The following is a 24,577-nucleotide window of genomic DNA, read 5'->3' on the forward strand; positions in this document are numbered from 1 at the left end:
CTCTTTCCTCTCAACTCACTCACCCTCTTTCTTCCTTCTCTTCCTTTCTTTCTTTCCTCACTCATTCTTCTCTTCATTTTGGTGTGTCTTACAAGTGAATGAGCAAGCCTATTTATAGGCAAAGTAAAAGACTTCTAATGGAGACATAATGATTTCTCCCCAACATTATAATTTCATCTTTTGACTAATCATCCCACTTCTAACACCATCATTTCTTCTTTTGACTACCATACTCAACACCATCATTTTTCTTCCATCATTTCTCTTTATGTGGGCTTCACCAATATTATTTACAACAGAAGGCAGAATGGCCAAGAAAAGTGATAAGTCTCTTTGTGTGCATATAACTGGTAATATACATTGCTTAAAACAAAACCATGTCTTATCAATTTACATCATACAGGAAATAGCACTGTTTTTACTCTCATCAAAATGTCCATGACAAACATTTTTGTCACATCACCTTATTAGTTGTAACACTATTCGATAAGTAGTTTTAGCCATGTACTAAGATCATATCTGTAATAAGAAAAAGGCCCCCACAGGGGAAATCTTAGGATGCATGATTCCTTCTGGGAGTTTGTTTGGCTGGCCAATAAGAAGTCTCCTTATGTTGGACCGTCATGGGGCAAAGATTTCGTATTTGTGCAACCCTTATAGCAGCTCATGAATTTAGCTATAAACTCTGGGAGAGAAAAAAACTTATGTTAGGTATAAGAATTAACTGTGATACAACTACATTTTTTTGTTGCCAGACCGATTCTAGACCGCGTATTCAAACATCAATGTGATCGATAGTCTAAATACAAAACAATCTAGCATCTTACTTTGTCAGACTGTCTGGGCAGAGAGCGTTTCCCACATGCATAATGCATTTATATATCTAACACAAACCAAACCAGTTTGAAACAAGTTGTTTTACCTTCAATCCTCAAGAACTGCTTAATAGACTTTCTGGAATGATCGTTAAGCCTTTTACTCATTTCCTCATGATCATATTTGTCACTCTCAAACATATTTTCGTCATTCCTCTGCATGATACAAGAGAACAACACATTAATAACTCATTATTCAAAACTTATCACAAAATTTAAAAAAAACTTGGCCTACAAAGTTTGTATTCATACGTTGTATTCATCGTACATACTCTCAATTCGATCCTGCAAACTATCATCCAAATGCTTCTTCAGCTCTGCAACCAGGGACTGCATACAGTGTGGCCAAATGAGCGGTCAGCGCAGTATGTTTTACTAACTGGTGTATATATATTGTACCTATTACTTCAGTTAGAAGCATGCCACCAATAAAAAGGGAAACAAAATGCTTACTTGGAATATGAATTCGGGGCATACGCCATGCACTATAAGATTTTGAAGCTTTCCACGGATTATATATAGCCTGCCAAATGATATGGAACGATTTCAATTTTTCTTTTGTAGGTGACAATTGAATCCCAACTTGCAAATGTTAATCACAACTCTAAACTTATTATAAAGAAATTAGGCTAAGCTCCATTCACAGCGAAGAATCTCTGTACCTCCGCCTCACAACATGCACACAAGATTCAATACATATTGTGACACTCAGGTTATATATAACCGGCCCATACAATAATTTCTACCTCAGATAATTAGCTTCTAACCTACGATAACCTAGTATAGGACCGGCCCTCACTACATATTGAATTTATATAACAAGTAAAATAGGCATGCAACTGGTCGAAAGAGCATACTGTTTTGGGCTTTGCTCTTCGATCATATTCTTGGCAATATCTGCAATATTATCTTCCCAACCTGTCAAAATGACTTGATTTTCTTTGAAAGGATAGCTGCATGTACACCATTGCAGAGCACACCACCAAGCATGCGTAGATTAGTACAAGGAATGGTAGTATACCTAACTGGAAATTAGAAAAACAGATAAACCTAAACAAATCAAAAACAAAAGCAACTTTTGTTTTCTTAATTACCATTTCTTCCATGTAGCCTCGAATGATCGAATGGCTAGACAGAAATTGTTCTTAGAATTTTCAGCAAACCTTTCAGCCAATTCCTGTGGCAAATCTATGCCTTCTTGCTTAGCTATGAACTTTAAAACTGCAACAGTCTGAAAATGCAGACAAGAAGCTTATAATCAAACTCTTTTTCAAAGAAGCCGAAAAAACCAAAAATGTTAGTTCCTCACCTCAGTCTTTGAAGGTGGTAAAAGCTCAACGACAGTGCAAAGTGATTTGATTGCCTGAAGCTTTGAGACATCAGAGCAGCAGAAGAAGACCTTATTACACCCTTTATACCTTTCTAATAGCCACTTTATATAAAGTAGGGCATCTGTAGATAGCTTGTCTGCCTCATATAAGATTATTGCTGCAGAAAGATAAATAATAGGCAATCAAAGAATGCATGAATTTAAAGTACTAAGCCTTAATTTCAGAACTAGGCCAACTTCATGTGTGTGTTTATTTTTTCTTTTATACAGATGATCCAAATATATACGTATATACCTCGACAGTTGTCGAGGCCGCAGGGCAAAGCTTTGTTGGTCGTCTTGTCCTGTGTTTCCCTCATGAGTTCAACAATCACATGCTTCTCATAGCCCTTCAGTTCAGAAAGATTCACTTCTACATGTTGAGGGGATTGCTTTACATGTACTTCTATACTACCAACCATTTCACCCTATGAAATCAAAGTAAAATAGAGTAAAAGGTCAATGTGTGTTATATCATGCAGCAAATAGATTTCATAAAATATTAAGATCACAATTGTGGTGTAAATTTTGTAATAGGGTGATTGAATAGACATTAAGTAGGAAGCTTGATTAAGTGTGTACTATGATTAATTGGTCAATGTTCTGAAATCAATTAATAAATTAAAGCAACTTGAAATTAAACTACCTTCAAGCTAAATGCCTTGAATTCCTCCCTGGCCTGAGAAATTCACGGAACATGGAAAAATATAATAGCATTAATACAAATTTTAAATAAATTAAGAGGAATATAGTGAATCTTATCATGATACTTTACATGTATTGTGTCACGTCCAAATGCCTCGCGAAGCATAGCCCAGATCATCGTTCTCTTCCCCACGCCCGGTGGTCCTTCAAAGATGAAATGCCCACATGCTCCTCCTCTGGCCTGTATTTTTATTTTGAATGCATAAATTAATATATCATACATAGAAAAAAGAAAGTACATAAAAAATAATCAGAGTACTTGATGTGTGCTGTTTATGCATACCAAAGCCTGCAGCTGAGTTGCTTTGTCTTTATTGCATATGAAATCTTCTAAGCACAGAGGTTGGTATTTGTCTGCCCACGCATACTCCTTCTGAGCTTCATTCATCACCTTTATTTCGTTTTTTGGTCTAGTAGCTGCTCTAACTCTCTCCCTCAATGGCTTCTCCTTGTTATATTCATTGCTACTCTTCATGACCTCCTTCCTCTCTATGCTCTCCTCCACCAAAGACGTCTCTGAATTCTTCGGTGAAGCATTAACTGTTGAATGCGTGGAGGGTTTGATCGTGGTGTACATTTCAGGCCGAAGATTCTTGTTGTACTCCTTGGTTCTAGAACCAAGGCAAGAGCTCCACTCTCGCACTTTGAATCCCGAAAAGAAGGTGGAGATTGAGGTCCAAGTAACAGCAGAGCTGTTGCTTTCGTGCCCGGGAGTATTAGCAATTGGATCCTTAGGGACAATGATGCTCGGATACGTCAGTCCCCTGATGTAATAGGGACTATACTTGGAGCTTCTTTCATCATCAATCTCACCCTTGTAATAGTCGTCCAGACTAATTTGCCCTACCCTCTTGTGATGGTTGACCACATTTTCCGCAACAAGTGTCTTATTGTAAACCTCGAGGCTTTGCTCGGTCAATTCTGAATTCCCCCTCCTCCCAATAAGTCTTCTTATTTTCCTGCCCCAAGAGAGCTTGACACTCGCAATTTTCAATGTGGGAGCTGAGCATGCAGACCGGTTTGCATGGGGGACGTCTTCTGGGAGAGTGTACTGAGAAGGCCAGGTTTTCTTGAGGCGTGGGAAGGAGGAAGAGCGGGAGATTATTGAAGGGCTTGACATTGTGTTGCAGAGCTGGTCTGCAACTTCTACTTGGTATCTGATGACATTATGACGACGAACTGGTGGATTTTTGGATTTGTGATGGTGATGGGTTCTGACGTGAGATGATTTTGGAATTCTGGATGGAAACTACAAAGAAGGTCGATGAATCTCATGAAGAAAAATGACTTCATGGCGTGATGAACTACATTCGAGTGGTCAAATTAAACATGCAGCAGCCGAATATAGTTATATACTAAGACTCAAGGAGCAAATTAAATACAGGTTTCTGACAATTGTAAATCTTGTTTTTGTCACTTATTGTTTGGGAGCATATGAGCTTTCAACATGCCAGACATTATTATTATTATTTTAAATTTCTAAAAAGAAAAAGAAAAAAATTGACCTCTTGTGATTATCACAACATTATTATCAGTACACAAGTTTTTTCTTTTAATTAGTTGGTTTGATTTCAACTTTCAGAAGAACAACAGGAAAAGTCTAGTGCAAACCAAATTTTAAATGTTATCTTCTGCAGACAGATGAAATTGTGTCCTAAGTAGATTCTACCGTTTGGTGTAAACATAGAACTAAATCCAGAATGCTTTATTGTCTCCATATTCCATCCACATTTTCGACAGGCCCAAACAATAGGCCTGCTAGCTAGCTACCCACCAAAAAAAGATAAAAAAGCCAGTGCAGCCTAGTTTTGCATACTGTTTCATTTGGGTTTAGAATTAACTATTGTTCCAAACAATAAAACATTATTCATCGCGGACAGGGTCTAGTCTAGTGAAAATGGACATTGACTTACACATAAGAGGTATAAAGTTTGAACTCCCATACCATCTTGGTTGTGCGTGTGAGAAACTCCTCTCCTGTAGTTTACACTATCACTTGTACTAAAAAAAAAATTACATCATTCATCAGTGAATCTTATGCCTAGCAATTTTTTCATGCTTTATCAACTAACCACACAATCATAGGAACCATCATCACTCAATCCATGTGAATTTGCAGGCTAAAGCAATTCACATATCACAAGCCTGTGAGGCCAACTAGGATGAACATTATAAACAGTTGCAATAATTAAATATTAACTAGTTGGATGCATATATAAATCAAAACATGTATCACCGACGAGCATATGAGAATTTTTAGTATGAAACGCATAACATCTCAGATTCTCAGTAGACCAATTCCCTTGGAAAGCATTCAAATTACCTTAACCATTCAATCAAGAACTATCAGCTTGCAAATGAGATTGAAAAGAAATAAGAAATTGCCCCCTTCTTAATTTGGCATAGTCAAACATGCTCAATCGAGCAATAGGAGATTTACTAGTAGGTGACATGAGGAACATTTAAACAACTTGCTTCAAACAAACACACATCACATTGATATCAAAATCTAAAATGCACAAACTAAACATACAAATAAACATGAACAATCCCTCAATGGCTAACAAATAAAGCACGGTTTCCAACATGTTTCCTTTGCTACAGAACTCTAGCTAAACCAATCAGCAAAACCCAACTTGTATAACAGATTGATAAACAATGAAATATTTATAGGGAGCAGAGGAAAACTGCCTCCCCCATTGCATATTGCAAATGAAAGATAAATTGACCTTTTTTTGCACACTATATTGTCAATCTCATAGACGAAACTATAAAGAAATAGATGATTGAAGAATAACTAAGCATTATACAAGCTCATAGTCAGAGTTCAAACGAACATACATCACATTGACACTGAAGTCTACGATGCACAAACCAAATGTACATATTACACATAAGTTTTCCATGAAACATTCCCTCAGTTTCAAGAAAAATAAAACAAAGTACCAACAGGTTTCACCTTTTAACAAAGATTGGTTAAACTAATCACGTTAATTGGTGAACTTCAGCAGTACCTTCCATTTCCTTCACGTTCTTATTTCTTTCTCTTAGCAGCAATTTTTGGTCCTTCAACAGTTGGCCCTTTTGGATTAATTAAATGTGAGAGCACGTCCTCCTGAGGATCAACAACTCCAAGTGCTGTTTTTTTTTTTCGAGAACAAGCTCCACGTGCTGTTTGAGATGACAGATTTACTGCAGTTTCAGTAGCTTTTGCCAAATTTGAGACTAAAATCAAATCCTTCAATTTATCAGCCATTTCAGAGAAAGCACGAGTCCCATTCTCATACTACACCAACCAAAGCATTCAAAGAGTCAGATCACCCCACTGCTTCGGGGAAAAATACAAAGGTCTATAATGCAAAGAACATAACAAAACTCTCCTCTTTTTTTTTGGTCAAGAACAAAACTCTCCTTTATTTTATCATATTTTTACTTACTTTTTTTTTTGGATTACAGAGTATATGTAGTTTAGTAAACTACAATTTGTTAATCCTACTTGTATGATGCAAACTTAATAAATTAATATGAAAACTGACAAATCCATAATGGCCCACAAATAGAAAGAAAGCGGGGATGCACACATATAAATTTAAACTGGAAAATAATGTCTATTGTTATAGATACAAGCTCAAGATAGCCAAGTTAATTGACATACTGCTTCAAGTTTGGCAAGAGCAACTTCCAACTTCAAAGAAAGTTGATGGTTTTCAGTTTCTAACGCCTTAATCTGCATATAAAAGGAAATAATATAAACCTTGCAGATTAGACAGATGAAAAAACATGATAGTACATATATTAATGAGAATAACCTTTTGGGAATCTGCATACAAGCTTTTGTACATTGAAGCTGGGCTTTCGCAGAAGTCGGAGTTTTTATTCCTTGCCTGATTTCACAACCAACCGTAAAAGAACATAAAAAAAAGGCTTCAAATAAGTAATGCAACTGGATAGAACTAACTACACCCAAAAGCTAATTATCTCCCTGGAAGAATGCATCACCTTTGAGTTCATTGTATCCAACAGTTGTACAAGATAGTTAACTTTTTCTTCCAAGCTTTTCTCCCCTGAGGTTGACCCGTGCATTTTAAGAGCAGGCTGCTCATCTTCATTTTCACCTTCGCTAACGGTTGTATCTTCAATCACATGCTCCATATTCTGATTTTGAGTAGGCACAATACTGTCTTGGATACGTAAAGATCGCCTAACAACAGCATCAGAGCGCTTTGGCCTTTTCCTAGATGTTTTGGTACCTTGTTCTTCAATTGGAAGCTTTGAGTTAGTTTGCTGTATCATCTCCAAACGTGGAGCTTCAGGAAGCTTTGAGTTAGTTTGCTCTATCATCTCCAAACGCGGAGCTTCAGGCCGCGGTTCCACTCTTTCAGGTGAGGGATTTGTGCCTTGAGGCTTTGATTTGAATACCATGATCAATAATTAGTGAAATGTAGAATTAAGTCAAAAATGTTCGATCTATTTCACTGTCTACTCAAAATAATAGAAGCCACTTTCATTGAAGGTAACAACATTTCTGATCAAAGCAAATGCAAACAAAAATTGCAACGGCAAATGTATCAAATTTAAAGCCACAAAAGCACACCACATCCACGCATGCAGAGGCAGAAGCAGAAGCAGAAGCTTCACAACGATCAATGATTTATATACACAGCGGATCTTGTAAAATATTACACAAACTGAGGAAAACAGATTTTATTTTTCAAAACAAGAACTTCAATTAAATACAAGATTTCCATTAACCTTTCACACAGTTGCTAAGTACCTTGACAATGCCTCAGCCAAAGAGCACCAAATTGCATTTACAATTGCAAATATAAAAAATTACTGCAATAAAAAATTTAAATAAATAAATAAAAACCATATAATGCTAGCCACCATGAACACTCCCCATGAGGACAGCTTGAAACATGACATTTCACAAAGACAGGTGAAATAAAACAACTAAGCCATACAACAAAATAGTCAAGACAGCTTGAAAAAATACAGAGGATGCACAACAAAAATGTAGCATGGGTTTAAACACAAAAACAAAAATAAAGTGTTGGTGAAATTTTATCTATTTTTTGTATAAAGAGGAGTTTACCATGTGAGCCATTTCTTCGTTCCTTGAAGCAGCTCTCCTACCCATCTTTCTCCCTCTTTTCACAGATTGAGCAAGTCTGCGTCTGGTTTGGGGGGGCATCGAGGAGTGGTTCGAGAAGAGAAGCACAGGAGGGCAGTAAATATGACTTTATACGTGGCAGTATAAGATTTGTCCTCGATGCTCTAAGTTGTCACATCAAATTTGTCTCTATGTCTTGGAAAGGTAAAAATGGAGACACGGAGAGGTTGTTTTCAAGTTTTTTTCCTCAGCGGTATTTATGGTGTGGTTGATTTTGTTGAAAAAATAGGACGACGTTGGATCAACTTTGGATCAACTACATAAACTTTTGGGACAGATGTCCAATATATTGCATTCGAGTTCAAACTCTCTCCCGCATTTGGGGTTGATTTTGAACTTTTGAGGTTTTATTTTGGTTTTTGTTGGGCCTCTCGTGATGGTAGAACTATGTAACTTGATATGGTGCAAATCATGTTTTTGAGCCCATCACAAAGTGTAGTTTCATACTTCTAGTTTCCATTCAAATATAGGTCACGCAAAAAAGATTCACTAGTGTAATAGTTTGGAGTAAATGTTTTTTCAAGAAAGGTCTTGAGTTCAAATCGTTGTATTCGTGGTGTGTGCGAGTTTAATAAGTTAGTGGTTTGGAGTAAATACTTTTTAAGAAAAAGTCCTTAAATGATCTTCGGATGAAAACTCAAAAAATAGATAATTTACATCATTAAAAAAAATTGTATCTTGCGCATGCTTGAAAATTTCTATTGCATCAGTAAATTGGATTAGATTGTCCTTAATTACCAAGTAGAGTAGACTGAGTAATAGGTTCCATGGCTTTGCTTTGATGCCATATCAAGTGCCGATATGAGTTTGCTTGCTTTCTTCTTTTGCTTGATTCTAAAGTCCTTTGACCAAAACAAATTTCTAAAGTCTGCAGGTTGGAGCAGGGCTTTTGTACTTTGGGCCCTTTTGGGGCTTATGTCTTTTGCTTTCTGCTTAATCTATGAGTTAAAAAATTTTGATCCTTGTACCCAAGTACAAGCTTTCTCTTCCTTGTTGAAGAGCTTAAAAAAAGAAAAACAGCACATTGGGCCCAAGCCAACCCATATAAACTTTATGAAACAAAAGGTCGACCAGCACTTTTATTAGCATTGAAGATCTACCAACTGGTATTGTACTTCCCAAACATACTTAGGTTGAATTACTTCTCTGATTCAAAAGGAGAAGAAAGAAATACAATCATCGATATTTGGCACATCTTTTGTGAGGCAAATATGGTGGCAGACTCTTTAGCTAATCATCGACACACTTTAGATAATCCTTCTACTTAGTTTTCTTATTTACCTTCATCTATCTCCTTAAAAAGTTGTGTACGATATTCGGAACCGTGGTGTAATTTTTTTTTTTGTTTTTAGGCAAAAAAATAAAGAGATATTTAGTTATATACCCATTCTTAACACTAGTAATATAGATAAATTCTACATTATTTTATTTTTATAAACAAACCTAAAAAAAATTCAAAAAATGATAGCTCGCCTTATTGAATTTAATTTTGATTATTAAATTACTTTAATGCCTTATTGAGTGTTTTGAGTTTTTTATTTATGAGATTTTAAAGTTGAGCTTGTTTTAAGAAATTGATGAAAGTTTTGTAATTTATAGGAAGTTCGAAACCTCTTTGTTATATTGTAAATGAGTTTTTGGTGTGTTTCTAAAGCCCATTTCATGTAGAGTTTTTATACAATTTGGGCCCATATATTGAGTATAATAGTGAATCTCTCAAAACATGATTCATATAAACAACCCAAGTGGATCTATAGTCTTATTTTGCACTTATTATATATATATACATCCATCTTTTAGCTAGAATGAAAAAACAAATGGCCACTTTTATGTGTTTGAAATGAACTCTTTGATTCTTTGGGTAAAGTTAACATCCTCCATTTTCATATTATAAAGTTTCCCAACAACTTGAGGAAGAAAAACATGGTATAATTATTCTAATAATTGACCTTCAAAATTCAAGTGCACGTAGGAAACATAAAAAACCAAACACAACTTTTTAATTTGTAGAATCCTGAAACCAGGTAATTATACAAAGTCATTGACCTTGTTACTTTTCTTGTTTAATATCTCTTATATATTGCTGGAAACTATAAGATAAGAGAACACAAAAAAAAATTGTTACTTTGTAGTAAGATGATCTAAGTTAGGCCTTTAGTCTTCAAATTTTGATTATAAAATACATAATTATGACTTATATACTAGAGATGTTCTTGTTCATAAATGATTGCCCAAGGAATCTTCCCACAGGTGAGGATTTTCCATCATGTCAAGTCTTGTTAATCACTAGATTAAGGATATTTAAACTAGAAAAAGTGCTTATTTTAGCATACTAATTTGTTATGTCAATTCTGTTTTTCTTTATAAGAAAAATAGTAACGGTTTGGTTCTTTAGGAAACTAGATATATGTTAATATATTTCATCTTCAAAGGGTTATGAAAAAAAAAGTATGTTTCATGTATACAGTTGATCTAATTAACAATTGGATAAAAAAATTACAAGCTCTGTGTTTTTAATTTAAAAGCAGCCAGCACTTAAATATAATGTCTGACCGAAAGTGTAGTTGATTATTATTTAAGTATTATGATTTGGAGTATGGTTAGCATTAATCCGTCGTGCACATGTAGATGACTGATAACTGTTGATTGATATTCAAATTTCAAAATGAATCTCACGTTATACAATCATTCACAGTCACTATAATTGCTTGAATCACTTTTGTTTAGAAATGTTTTTGTAGAAAACACTTTTTGCTTAAAAGCGCTTATGCTGATAGCATTTTTAATTACTAGAAATCTATAAATTTATATTAAATTTTGAGTTTTTCTTAAAATAAAAAACATATGCACTTCGAGTCAATTCTTGTGGAATCACCAATTAGATACATCCAAAATACCTTAAATAACGTATGTAACTGAAAAACAAGTTAAACTATTTTGGATAACACTACCAAAACATTTTCCTTTTTCTGAAAGTGTTAATAAAACATGTAAAAACACTTTACATGTTCGAAAATAAATGAGGTTTGAGATGAAACAAATAAGGACATATAAAAAATGACACATACAATCTATTAAAGAAAAAATAAAGAAAAAAACCGTCACATAACTTAAACACAGAATGTAGAAATTGTAATGACTTCGATACTTGGTTGTGGTTAGCGTTAATATTATAGTGGTGTAACTTTATTGTGAGTGTCTTGATCCATTTTAAAAGTACTTCATAAATCTCATATCGCTTCTAAATAATAATAATAATAATAAATAAAAAAAATCGAGTGCTATTTGCTTTTGAGAAAAAAAAAATTAAAACCTTGGACTTGCTTTAAAATGGCCACGAAGTTAGGTGGAGCCATGATCTAATTGACAATCCCACAACATTATGTATTTCATACGACGAGATTAGGTCGCAAATAAAATAATTGATAATCACAACAACGTGGTGGGGACCTCGGATTTGATGAGACATTAGGCTACTGTTAATTACTTTTCTTGTGTCCGTAGACGCTTTTTGATTGGTCGATGATATTGTCGTTGTTGAGATAATCAATGAAAGTTGTTAATATTTTAATCCCTAAACGACAAATTTGCATGTCATTAGGTTCCATGAGGAGCACTTGCCCTTAAACAATTATTAAAAGATGCTAAGTGCTTAATAATCTTGTTGAAGCAGTCAAAGTTGGAAAAATATTATTTTAACTCTATGTTGAAGAGGGCCTTGGACAATTATTTTGAATTTCGATTTGTGAATAAATTTGTTAATCCAAAGTCTTTTATAATGAATAAAATGAAGCAATATTTATGTTACATTACATTGAAACGAAAAACAGTATCCAAAAGTATAAGTTATAAGCAGAGAATTCGAAATTTTTTTAACTGAATTATTTGTTAACACGAAAATCGAACTTGGAATCTCTATCCCTTACCTCAATTGGGTGTAGTTGCTATGTTTTGATAAAATTAGATATACTTTAATACACTTGAATACTAATTTAATGCTTATTCAATAGTAAAAACACTTCTTGCTACTATAATAATTCTACTATATTAGAGGCAAGACTCATGCTTTTAGAGGCTCCTCCCAACTAATTTAGCCATCTTATTGTTGAGTGTTGACGGGTCATTTTAGTCTTTAAAATTATGCAAAGTTAGCTAATGGGTCGATTTCGGTTGGCCAATTGAAGCAGAGTAGTGATTTAATTATTTTACTTTGACAATAACATTTCCTTTCCACATGAAAGCTTGAATAAAATTATCAATATCCGCAATACTGTCCCTAAACGTTGTTACACGTAGATGCGTATGTATATGTGTATATATGTATATATGTGTTCGTACTCATCTACATATAAATAAATAAATAATTAATAAATAAAGATGACCTTGTCAATTGGGGAGTGGAAGAGGGAAGGGATGATGGAGAAATATGATGTCGACAGGAATGATATTGGGGATTGGTCAAGTCTCGCATCCAAGAACAGATGGGATTGGATGAGCAAAATCCAAGGTAGGTTTTCGTCCTTTTGGGAAACCTCTTCGTTCATATCACACATATGAATTTATTTATTTATTTTATTATTTACTAGCTTATTATTTATTTATTGAATTATCTATGTTTTATGTGTGCTTTTTCTAGTGTAAATGCAGTACTTTTTTTGGTGTTACTTTTGTGACAGCTTTTCGAACATGGTGACCGAAATTCGTGGGGGAGCACTTACCAAAATCTTGGACTCAAAACTTATTTACTCGACACATTATCCAATTTTATAATACATGTTTCACTCTTGTGTTTTTCAATGGTGGTTCTTTTTTGTAAAAGTTAAATTAAAAAAAACTTTCCCACTCTCCTTTGTTGCACTGTTTCTCTATGACCATGATCATGAAGATTATATGGATATGAATGATTGAAGGATGGAAACTTGTGTTTAGAGGTGGTGTTCCAATCGTGTAATTCCATGTTTGTGCTTAACTCCTTTAATCAAGTCAAATTAATTCATATTTGGATACTGCTTATGTGCTTAGTACATAAGTGTATCCAAGAAAATTCGCAACTTGTGATGCGAATCAGCAATCACTCACATCAATAATAACCGCACTATACACGAAAACACAAGAAAATAATAAAACGCAAGAAAACCTTTAACGTTGAAAGAGCATAAACTATAATAATATTCAAAGTGTCTTCCTCTAGACTCTGAATTACTATTGTTAAATAGAGAAAATAACCTAGAGTCCTAATATAAGAAATAAAAACGCACAAGGAAAGTCCATAAATTATTGTTTTGTGTAATAAGTAAATTTAGACAATAAATAAATAAGCTCATGCGGGTTGGGTCAGTGAGCCAAGGCAGTGTACATGCTCACTTGAGTTCGATTTCCCTGCTCATACATTGAAGTAGTTTGAAATATCACTTTGTTAAGAGAAAAGATATAAATGTAGTATTAGACTCCCCTAATTGGCAAAGATACTAGTCATGCAGTCTAATTTTAGATTTATATTATAATAAATAAAAAAACCATTCAAGAAAACAATGAGTAGATCTAAAATAACTATTAGGCATATCTTTGTCGTGTTGAAACTTCAAGGCACATATACTTCGATTCCATGAATCCATCATGGCTAGTGCACCACAAATGAATGGCATATAAAACAGGTTGCGATGTGATAGACACCTTTTTTATAAGTAGCTAGCACTCACATATAATACATAGAAAATTACATACACATTAAAACTTTATCCAACACAAATATTACTTTCTGCTTTATCCAACATATAATAAAGATAGAAAATAAAAATTTTGATAATTTCTAAAAAAAATGTTTGAAATTTGTTTATAAAAATTAAATAATATCGGACGCTTCTTATATAAACAACAAAGTTTCTAATTCTTAATTCTGATAACATGCTAGGCTTGCTCATGGACAATAAACTTCAAATATTATATAAGAGGGGACCTAATTTTAAGGAAAGGAAAGCATTGACTTGAGACACCTGAAGTGACATTTCACCATATATATTTCTTCTCTCCCCAAAAGTTCTTAGTCTCCCCAAAAGTTTAATTAGTTCAAATGACATGGATTAGAAACAGATTAAGGATAGATCCTAATTTGGATTCTCTTCTTAGGAAAAAAAAAAATAAAATCCTGAGTTGCCATGAGTAATTTATTATCTTTTGAATTTGTGTGTGTGAGCTTTGTTGGATTTTCTAATTAAGCAAGAGAGAAAGGAGAGGCCTTGATCTCTCTGTCTGTTAAATATAATATTCTTGTTGTGTTGTGTTGTGTCGGCTTAATTAATCTCATTTCAGAAGCAACTAAATACTTTTATTACAATCCTTTTTCTTTTTCTTGTACACACAATCTATATCCATTGTCTTAGTAATACTGTGGCTTGCTATAGTTCAACAGTAAAACAAATAAAATAAATTGTGTGAGGTATGTTTCGGAGCTAGTACTAGTATAATGGCTACATGTAGTTTGAAAAAATTATCACTTTTGTTCTTGTAGTTTTAATTACGGTAATTTGACTTATGTAGGTTGATTTTATTGTAATTTAAGGACACATCCAATTTTTCGTCTGATAAAATAAGCATGTGTCTCTTATATGAAGGGGTATTTTGGATGGAATTAGATAGAAATTTAGATGTATCCTTGAATTGTGATAAAACCAAACTACAGGGGTTGACAAAATTAAAACTACAAAGGATTAAAATGATAAAATTGACAAACCATAGGGACCAAAAGTGATTTTTTCCCTTTATGAATTGTTCCTAATTCTTATCATATTTTATGTGTTAGCTTGAATTTTGATATCAAAAGTTGCGTGTATATATTTATATGCTGCATATTGAGATGGTGGTGGCAGTTGTGTTGGCAATAGTACACATGAGATTGGTGGTGATGGCAAAGATTGTTGTGTTGGTCATGGCTTTTTTTCTTTATTTGGGGATAAAAGTGATATAGGGGAATCATATACATGACAATGGATACATATGGATGCATGCTCTTTATTACGTGAGTTATATATTCACAGTACTCTGTACGAAGAATTATGATATTTTTTTAAATTATAGGAGAATTTTTTTGACTGTACCAACGTAGTGGTGGGATGCGTTTTAAGGATTATGTGATTGGGTTTTAGTTTTGTCTGTTTTGTATAAGTTGTTTGACTCTTCTGTGTAGTCTCTTTCCTATCCCGAGGTTTTATTTTTTCCAAAAAAGTTTTAACGAGGCCACCGTTAACATGTGAGTTCTTACCATGCAAGAGTTCTTACCATTGTTTCTATAAAAAAGAAAAAAAGAAAAAAAAGAAGTAGAGATGAGCCTTCAATGAATTTTTTCAATTCTCATAATACCATCATTAATTTTTTTTAAATGATATCGTCTACCACCACCACCACCTTCATCACTACCACCACCACTACCACCACATTCTCTACCTTCATTACCATCACCACCACCATCATCACCACCTTCACCACCACCGCCTCCACTAACATCTCCATTGCCATCACCATAACCACCACCTCCACCACCACTTTAAACTTCATCTCTTTCACCATCACCACAGCCACCTCATGATTAGCACTTAACACATCATGTCTATTTAAGTCATTATTCATGTTATAACAGTTTTATATTAAAATTTATGCAAACGGCGGTTTTGACAATGTTTTTTATACTAACATCACTTTCAAAATATTGTTTACCAAACATGGAGATGATTTACTTTACAGCAGATTATTTTCAAAGCACAATAGAAGCAATTTTTTTCTTTTTTTTTAATTGACAGCAATATTCCCAAACTGGTCCTAACTCTTACTTATATACAATATTTATATTATAAAATTCACCTAATCACAAATACTTACAAAAATCATAAAGACATCCTATAATCATACAATTATACATAGAGTGCTACTATTTCCACCCACCTGTCTTATTTTTCCACCCACCTTATCTTCAAAATTTTAAAGATAAATTTACCCCTTTATAAAATGACTTTTAAGGACTTATGGAAAATGATTAAAAAAAAAATAAAACAATTGCCTCAAACTTAAAATTAAAAAAAGTAAAAAAAATCCAAAGCACAAAGATCAAACGTCAAATTCAAAACACCCCTCAACCTCTCCCTCCTATTTTGTCTCCATCCTAAAACCCCAACCCCAAAAGTTTTGAGCCAAAACGATAGATTCTTCATAAAAAACTCCAGTCGTCATGTACTCTTCCCATTTGTAGGAGGAGGCCAGCAAATCCCAATGATCGACATGGCAAAAGTCTTCTCCTCCCACGGAGAAAATTCCAATATAATCATACGCTCATGTTGAAAATATGTTCTATTAGTTTTGTTTTGGTCGTCAAATCTCTCCAATTAGATCAAACAATTGCTCTTTGCAGTCATTGGATTAAATTTAAATGACTCACAAGTTAACAGAAAAGAGAATTTGTTTGAATTAATAATTAAAGGGTATTTTAAGACTAATGGTGGGTGAAAAGATAGGATTGTGTTTTTTGAAATTTATATGGTTAGTGGGAAGATAAAGTGGGTGGAAATATCAGCACTCTTATACATATCAATAAATAAGAAAATAAATTTATACAATTTTCTCTCGCCGAAGATGGAGGGTCTGGAGGGGATGGCCGAGGAGCAGAAGGTGGATAGGGGAGGGGAAGGTTTGGGAGGATAAGGAAGGGAGGGAATGGAAAGAGGAGAGGTATAGAGGCCACCAACCCCAAGGTGGGTGACAGTTGAATCTTTTCTCTCTTAGAATTTTGGGATGGAAAGAGGTTATTATTTACATGGAGAGGCTAATAGTGAGATGATAAAAAGGAGAGAGTAATGAGATAAAAACAGTTCTTTTTAAGTGCATTTAAATTTCAATAATCTTTTTAACAACCAAAGGAGGGAGAGAGCAAAGAGCCCACTAGTCTAGTGGTTTGAAGCAATTGCTCACTCCAAGAAAATGTTCTAGGTTCAAGTCCTAACATATGTGTAGTATGTGTGAGTTTAGTTTACTATTGCCCCTCTTAATAGGAAGGGTCCTTAAAAACAAGGAAGGAGAGAGAAAATCACTACTTCCCTTGAGCCAACATCAGTATTCATTGAGTAAAATGCTTATGGTCGGTGGCTTCTCACCCTAATTTTCCTCTCCTCTCCTCTCTCTCCCTCCTCCCTTCCCCTTCTCTTTCCTAGTTTTCCCCTCTCCCCTCTCTCCATTGTCATCTTTCTAACTCTCTCTCCCTCCTCCGTCTCCGTTTAGATTGTGGGTCCTCTTGCCCATATATGTTTGGATCTTGGAATTTGTTTGTTTGTTTTGTGTGTTTTTTTGTAGGTTATTGGTGGCTTTATGTTGCTATTGGATCTTTTACTTGATTGTGTTTGTGATTTTCTTGTTGTTGGGATGGATGGGTTGTGGTAGCTGCCGACCCAGCTTCTTTTGTTTTTGTTATGTTATTGAAGCATTCACTGCAAATCACCGTAATCACCAGGATGTAGTTGTCATTTGGTCCACGTACACAAGGTTTTGCTCAAGTCACTACGAAAAAAGTGGCACATTTAATCACCCCAGCAAATGTCACAAAATAATGGTGACTGTTGCCACTTTTTTTGTTTTTTGTTTTTTGTTTTGTTTTTGTTGTGAGTTCTGGATTTGAAGTTGCAAAATTGAAAGTTGACTGTTTGTGTTAGATAAAGTTTAGTTGGTGTGACACTATGGGTTTAGCCAGTATAGTGCTACGAGTCTTTTCGGTTTGCCGGAGAGAATGTTAAGTGGTGTTCTTGTTTCTTTGTTTGGTGTAATCTAATGATTCTCACTCTTTAGGAGTTGCTGAAGTTTGCGTTTTACTTTTTCAACTTTTCGATATGGATTTATCGTTGCACACGGTGGATCTGTATTGTAAGTATGAGTATATGTGCTTTTGTTTGCCGAACCAGAGTTTCAAGCCTTTTTATGTTTAAGCGCAATTCTCTCTAGACCAAACTAAATATTTTTTTGTTCGGTCACTGGAAATGTTGTACTCATATTTAGCACTATGGTTGCCTGTACTTTATTGTGTTTTAAGGTTAACCCTATTGCATTTTCTCAACAAAAACATCTCATGAACAAATTATATATATAATATGAGATGTGAGTTAACAATTCATAATAATAACTGATGTAAGAAGTTACATATCAATTCCTGCATAATGTGATCATGATCACAACAATATACTCTTTCAGCATATCAAGTCTTAAATAACAATTGATGAATTAATGTGGCCATGAATATGGATCCTTTAATAATAGTTACTCTTTCAGCATATCAATAACAATTGATCAACTATAAACTGTTGGTGGGTATAATATATAATAAACCATAAACAAAACAGTTGATCCACTCTAATAATTATTACTCTTTCAGATACTCTCAATAGAGTATTCCTTTCAAGCACACTCAGTGTTAACACAGAAAATTCAACTCACATATTAAAATTTGAAACAATTAAAAAAAAAAAAAAAAGTTACTAAAGAAGTGAAATATTTTATCTCTGTTATTTTATATGCACATACATAATTATTTTTTATATTTATATACTTTAGATGTTGAGAATGGCTGCGTTTGCCACTTTATGATATCTCTCTCCTCCTCCTCCCACCTCTCTCTTCTAAACTCGTACCCTTCCCTTTCCCTGCACTCGATTCCCTTTGTTTTCTATTCGTTCTAGGGTTTGAAATTATGGGGCTCTCCTTTCTCAAGAAACCCATAAAATATTGAACCTCTCTATATTAAAATTATCCACATATTTTACTATATTTTTCTTGTTTTCTGTTCTCTTTAGCTCTCTGTGTATGGCTGGCTTAGACTTGGGCTCAGCATCTCGCTTTGTTCATCAGCAGCTCCAAATCCCCGACCTCCACCTCCAAAGACCACCGGATTCTGATGATGATCACAACACCCCCAACCGCAACAACCTTTTCTCCTCCGACCACCACCAAAACGACGTCGATGATGACAACCCTCATCATCAAGGGCTTGATCTTGTGACCCCGAACCCTGGTTCGGGGGATTCTGGAGGTCGACGCTCCAGAGGTCGACCTCCAGGATCAAGGAATAAGCCCAAACCACCCGTGATCATAACTCGGGAGAGCGCAAACACTTTGCGAGCTCATATTTTGGAGGTCAGCAGTGGCTGTGATGTGTTTGATTCCGTTGGAACATATGCCAGAAAAAGGCAGAGAGGGATTTGTGTGCTGAGTGGGAGTGGTATGGTAACCAACGTGAGCCTGCGTCAACCAGCTGCGGCTGGCGCAGTTGTCACGCTGCACGGCAGATTTGAGATTCTGTCGTTGACAGGCTCGTTTCTACCGCCCCCTGCGCCACCCGGGGCCACTAGCCTGACCATATTTTTGGCTGGTGGTTCGGGCCAGGTTATGGGTGGAAATGTTGTAGGAGCACTCATAGCATCTGGGCCTGTTATTGTCATAGCCTCATCGTTTACCAACGTAGCCTATGAGAGGTTGCCCTTGGAGGAAGAGGATCAGCTGCAGATGCAGCAGCCTGTGCCGCAGTCTTCGGGCGGCGGAGGCAGTGGTGGCGGCGGCGGCGGTGGAGGAGTAACCAACCCCTTTCCAGATCCGTCTTCGGGGCTTCCCTTCTTCAATCTTCCGCTCAATAACATGCCTCATCAGCTGCAGGTTGATAGTTGGGGAGGAAACTCGGCCGGGCGGCCGCCTTATTGATAGTTTTGCTAGCTATAGGTCAGGTCATGACCAAGGTCAGAGAATCGATCCTTAAATCAATATCAATCATCCCCCATCTTGTACAATTATTTTTCTTGCTTAATTTCTTTTTTATTTTTCTCTTGTCCTAACTTCAATTTGGTTCCTAATTTTAAGTGCTTTTTTAATGTGTTGTTGTTGATGATCATCTCCATATGGAATGATGATGGAAGTTGGATTTTGGAACTCTCTTTTCTTAATTAGAAATGGTTTCAGAGAATATTGTAGGTTTCGATTGATATAAAATAAAACTTGTCTGAAATTATGATAATATTGTTGATAAGTAATTATGTTTCAAGTACCGCAAAATCTAACATAACATTTGATGATAAATTATTGTTATTATAATCCATAAGATTAATACAGATCGAGTTATAAACTATATGATTGTTAATCGTGTATAATATTGTCTTCTGGACTTTGGAGCTTTGTCATGAAAATGATTAACTTTTGCCTTTTCTATATGTAGGATGTATGTATATATATAAAGCTATGTCAAGCTTTCCACTCCCAAGGATATATAATTATATGATCTAAATATATATATATATCTCCCTCTCTCTCTCTCTCTCTCTCTCTCTCTCTCTCTCTCTCTCTCTCTCTCTCTCTCTCTCTCTCTCTCTCTCTCTCTCTCTCTCTCTCTCTCCCCCCAACTGCATATATCTTAGCACATGAAATATACAATCTCTCCAATCTTACACCAAAACAAAGAAAGAAAACAACCAAATATGAATATAAGAAAGCAAAAGCTATCATAGTTTCAGTGGTATAACCCCATGTTCATAATGAAAGTTCGACACTTGCTTTTCCACTCCTCCTTCCCTAATTAAAAAAGGCTCTCACATCTGACCACTCCACCTGCACAATCAAATATATATATTTTAAAATTAAATCATCCTAATATATTGCACAGTGCTCTCTTAGACATCATCAACCCCAGTTGCTCTAGTTATTCTTAAAACCATATTATATATTATAGTGAGGGTTCTTTTGTTTACACTTTTCTCTTTTTCCTAAAATACTCTATGTATATCTCAGAGGTTCTTCCATTCAAGAATTTTTCCTTAGTTTTATATCTGGTACATATTCTTGGAGGGCTTTTCTTTCAGAAAACAAAAATATTACTCGGGGGAACCCCCAGTTAGTATATTTATCATTATTATTGTCGTTGTTTTTCTATTTGTTTTTTGAAATACATAGGTTTCCATTTGTTTTGTTCATTCCGAAAACGAAAATTTTATTTGGCAGTAGCAGAGACCAAGAAGAAAGGAAAATATAGTCTTACTTTGCTCATCAAGACATAAATTCGACTGCTTTGTTTGATGCAAGAGTTTTTGTTTTAAGTTTTCATGTTGTGCCCTTGAGTGGATCAGCTAGCTAACTCTGTGACTGAATTCAGGACTCATTTTCTGTACAACAAAATTCCTAAATCTGAATAGCGTGGCCAGCACATATCGGTTTCTTGATTTTCAAGCCATTGTTGCCTTTTTCTTTTCTGTCTTTTTATTTTATTTTATCAAAACCTTTTTCTTTGTTGATTTTCATTTCTTAATACATGTTTGATGTTTTGCATGCATTACAAGCTATGTATATATCGAGCTATGTTGTCCATCCCAAGAATCAACAATATTCTAATGATCAGCCTTGTATACTTTACCAATCCTATAATTTAGACAAGCGATTTGAAAAAAAGAAGGAAAGTAATATTTGCCCAAACTATCATCGTGAAATAATCATTTGAGTTCTACCCAGAAATCAATTAACAATGTGGAAATAGCTCGTGGAAAATCCCTCTTAATTTTCTTATGTGGGACAAATACTCTGAACATATCTATGGTCCTTATTTAGTCTGAAAATTCCATCATATAATGCATTTTCCAATTTAATCTATGGGTATTTCTGTTTCTTGAATTCAACCATACTACTATATACATAAAAAGTAGTTCCAAATAAATCCAAAGTGCATATATATTCTATCCCCACCTATTTACATTATATAACAAGCATTTGGATTTTCATCACTAAACGTTTGTGGAGCATAGACATAGTGAATAAAATATGGAGCGTTGCTCTCTTTTGGTTTAACCTCCACCACCTGCATATCTTCCTTAGCTTCTACGACCCTGGTGATTGGTTCAGAAGATTTCTCACCACTGTCTTTCTCTTTCTCTTTCTCTTTCTTTTCCTCCTGTTTCTCTGCTGGTTTTGAGGCGCCATTCTCCTTCTCTTTTGTTTCTTCCTTTTTCTCTGCTGGTTTTGAGGCGCCCTTCTCCTTCTCTTTTGTTTCTTCCTTTTTCTCTTCTGGTTTTGAGGCACCCTTCTCCTTCTCTTTTGTTTCTTCCTTTTTCTCTGGTTTTGGGGGCACAATTTCTGCATGTTTGTGCACCTTTTTTCGTAAATACGATACTAGTTTTTCTGGCTCGATTGTTCCTTCCACTGTCAGAGTTTGTGCTTTCATGTCAGTTTTAACATTGTGAATACCTAGAATATACATCATTGACATATATGCTTTGTTAGAAATACCCTAAATATAGAAATACGTACGAATCTTCAAGAAAACTTTGAAATCTGTTTACTTACCTTTTCTCTTTATTAACTTCTTCTTCAGATCTTGCTCACATTTGTTGCAATGCATGTTTACCTTCACCAATATTGTCCGTGAAATAGGCTTTGGAATCAAACAAAACAAAATTGGTTAACTATCTAGCTAGTGCATGCATGCATTTCATCAATTACATTCATGTATATATCTGATCAGCTATAAAAAATACCCCTAGTATTTTGATACTAGGGGTATATGAATGAGGGAGTTAAGGTTTAATTAATACTAAAAAAAGGTGCATATTGTGAACCTAACCAGGACCTCCAAGGTGCATAACGAACACGATGACCGACCCTAATGAACCAATTGATGAATAAGTTTAAACACTTCACTCCCTTTGAATTCTATCATCATATGGTACATTTCCTTTCTAAACTCTCAATTCAAGCAACTCATCATCCTACGTATCTATTCTTATATAAAATTTAGAGCATCCAAGTGGAGAGGCCTAAGATCTTTTCTACGCAAGGCTTCTCACATAAACTCTCAACAACGCCCCCTCTTGTGCTACTTGAGCAAAAGCAGTGACGGAGTAGGAGTGATGACGGCGGAGTAGGTGAAGCCATTGGAGCCAACACTTTAGAGTTTTCAACCCAAATCAAATAGGTAGTGGGTAAGAAACCCAAGATCTTTAAAACTACTATGGAAGGCTTCTAAATTCTGATGTTGGATAAACGGGCAACATCTATTTGGGAGTTGCTAAGCAAACCTAAGAATTTGATTAGGAAACCAAGTACTAGAAAAGATCACCAGTACTAGTAATGTATAACTAAAAAGCAAACTTAAAAAAAAAAAAAAAAACAGAGGCCGCCATGACTGTTCAGTAAACAGTTTCTATCAATAGTGGTAATATATTGAGCAATATATTGTTTAAGCATATGGGTGAGAGTGAGCAGCGTACTTCTTTTGGTTCCTTCACTATTTTTTTCTCTATAACGGGGGTTTCCTTGATCTGAATTTTGGGTGATACCAACTCAATCTTTTTCTTGCAAAGCTTCTCTAGCCGTTTCTGAATTTGTACTGGGTCGAAAACGCCTTTTGCCTTTATCTCTCCTTTCTCCATATCTACCTCTACATTGTGAACCCCTGTTTACATAACGCACCATCATCAGTTGCCTCAAATATATGAACGATATATACAATATAAAGGAAAACCCACATAATTAAGGATATGATTAATGATCCAGATTCACGGTCTGATAAAATAAACATCTTATATTGTCTAAGCAGAAAGTACGTACATGCTCTACCTCTTCTCATTTCTTCATAAGTAATAAAGTTCAATTTTTTTTAATTTTTTAAATTGGCTTATATATGTGGAGAAAACCATGATGCGGAATGAACACAAAAGGAACAATTGGATACCTGGGGTAGCCATAAGTGGCTTCTTGATCTCACGTCCACACTGCCGGCAGTGCAGGTTGACTTTGTAAACAGCATTGATTACTCCACCATCTTTCTCCTTTTCTTTCTTTTCATCTTTTTCTTTGTCTTTGTCTTTCTCCTTAGCTCCATCTTTTGCTGCCATTTTAGCAGCAAAGCTTTGATGTGCAGCCAAAGAGGGATTTCAAAAACAAGTAAATTAATGTAAATTTATGCACTTTGGAAATAGTTTATAGGTACAAGAAAAAACCATCTAGAATGTTTAAAAAGTAAGAAATTAAGAGTAATTAATTGATGAAACTTTAGTCTTACTTTGTTTTTCAAGGCATTGTGTTGGTGGGAATTTATGCGGAGGTGGTTCAACTGCCTTTGATAATTGAATCATTGGAGAAAATATTATTCATTCCTTGTGGTAGATTATCCATTAGATCATTCACACAACCAACCGCAACAACCTCTTCTTCCTTTGACCACCACCAAAACGACGTGGAAATCCGGTTTGCCACTCAATAACTTAGTTTCTTTTTTCTCTTGTCCGAACTTAATTTATTTCCTAATTGGAAGTTCGTTTAAATGTGTTGTTGATAATAATGATAATTCTCCGTGGAATGTTATGGAAAATTTTGGAACTAGCTTTCTTAATTAAAAATGGTTTCAGAGAATGTTGTTGATAATCTAATGGAAAATGCTACGAGACTACATTTTATATA

At 34.9% G+C, this 24,577-nt stretch overlaps 4 protein-coding genes across 5 annotated transcripts; 1 reads left to right on the forward strand and 3 right to left on the reverse strand.

The window, feature by feature from the left end:
• Nucleotides 316-4,069, reverse strand: LOC18786793 (replication factor C subunit 3). The gene is made up of 11 exons (XM_020557326.1): nt 3,233-4,069; nt 3,020-3,130; nt 2,891-2,923; nt 2,501-2,672; nt 2,185-2,363; nt 1,970-2,106; nt 1,733-1,828; nt 1,329-1,398; nt 1,128-1,205; nt 923-1,031; nt 316-685 (listed from the first exon to the last, which is right to left on the reverse strand). The coding sequence occupies exons 1-11, from the start codon at nt 4,067-4,069 to the stop codon at nt 609-611; spliced, it is 1,899 nt and encodes a 632-aa protein (XP_020412915.1). The 3' UTR covers nt 316-608.
• On the reverse strand, nt 5,714-8,282 carry LOC18787285. The gene is made up of 5 exons (XM_020556280.1): nt 8,045-8,282; nt 6,949-7,353; nt 6,759-6,833; nt 6,605-6,676; nt 5,714-6,235 (listed from the first exon to the last, which is right to left on the reverse strand). Exons 1-5 carry the CDS (start codon nt 8,141-8,143, stop codon nt 5,984-5,986), a joined length of 903 nt encoding a protein of 300 aa, XP_020411869.1. The 5' UTR covers nt 8,144-8,282; the 3' UTR covers nt 5,714-5,983.
• Nucleotides 18,355-20,153, forward strand: LOC18786050 (AT-hook motif nuclear-localized protein 23). Its single transcript, XM_007220366.2, has one exon. It carries the CDS (start codon nt 18,953-18,955, stop codon nt 19,841-19,843), a length of 891 nt encoding a protein of 296 aa, XP_007220428.1. The 5' UTR covers nt 18,355-18,952; the 3' UTR covers nt 19,844-20,153.
• On the reverse strand, nt 21,667-24,074 carry LOC109947719 (heavy metal-associated isoprenylated plant protein 4). 2 transcript variants are annotated; one of them, XM_020558618.1, is made up of 4 exons: nt 23,850-24,074; nt 23,386-23,570; nt 22,463-22,550; nt 21,667-22,318 (listed from the first exon to the last, which is right to left on the reverse strand). In XM_020558618.1, exons 1-4 carry the CDS (start codon nt 24,010-24,012, stop codon nt 21,870-21,872), a joined length of 885 nt encoding a protein of 294 aa, XP_020414207.1. In that variant the 5' UTR covers nt 24,013-24,074; the 3' UTR covers nt 21,667-21,869. The 2 variants fall into 2 exon arrangements, with proteins under 2 accessions (XP_020414207.1, XP_020414206.1); XM_020558617.1 differs by having other exon boundaries at nt 21,667-22,363; nt 23,850-24,070.

The sequence above is a fragment of the Prunus persica genome, chromosome G2, assembly GCF_000346465.2.
Source record: "Prunus persica cultivar Lovell chromosome G2, Prunus_persica_NCBIv2, whole genome shotgun sequence".
NCBI lineage: Eukaryota > Viridiplantae > Streptophyta > Magnoliopsida > Rosales > Rosaceae > Prunus > Prunus persica.

What these genes read in the sequence shown, in the direction of transcription:
- LOC18786793 (XM_020557326.1), bottom strand. Translation starts at nt 4,069, where the DNA reads ATGTCAAGCCCTTCAATAATCTCCCGCTCTTCCTCCTTCCCACGCCTC. An exon ending in TCAAGGCATTTAGCTTGAAG is followed by an intron (nt 2,673 to 2,890) that starts GTAGTTTAATTT and finishes TTGATTTCATAG; the next exon opens with GGTGAAATGGTTGGTAGTAT. An exon ending in GCCCCGAATTCATATTCCAA is followed by an intron (nt 1,206 to 1,328) that starts GTAAGCATTTTG and finishes CACTGTATGCAG; the next exon opens with TCCCTGGTTGCAGAGCTGAA.
- LOC18787285 (XM_020556280.1), bottom strand. Translation starts at nt 8,143, where the DNA reads ATGCCCCCCCAAACCAGACGCAGACTTGCTCAATCTGTGAAAAGAGGG. An exon ending in ACGAAGAAATGGCTCACATG is followed by an intron (nt 7,354 to 8,044) that starts GTAAACTCCTCT and finishes TTCAAATCAAAG; the next exon opens with CCTCAAGGCACAAATCCCTC. An exon ending in TGGATACAATGAACTCAAAG is followed by an intron (nt 6,834 to 6,948) that starts GTGATGCATTCT and finishes TTGTGAAATCAG; the next exon opens with GCAAGGAATAAAAACTCCGA.
- LOC18786050 (XM_007220366.2), top strand. Translation starts at nt 18,953, where the DNA reads ATGGCTGGCTTAGACTTGGGCTCAGCATCTCGCTTTGTTCATCAGCAG.
- LOC109947719 (XM_020558617.1), bottom strand. Translation starts at nt 24,012, where the DNA reads ATGGCAGCAAAAGATGGAGCTAAGGAGAAAGACAAAGACAAAGAAAAA. An exon ending in TAGTGAAGGAACCAAAAGAA is followed by an intron (nt 22,551 to 23,385) that starts GTACGCTGCTCA and finishes TTGATTCCAAAG; the next exon opens with CCTATTTCACGGACAATATT. An exon ending in GAAGTTAATAAAGAGAAAAG is followed by an intron (nt 22,364 to 22,462) that starts GTAAGTAAACAG and finishes TGTATATTCTAG; the next exon opens with GTATTCACAATGTTAAAACT.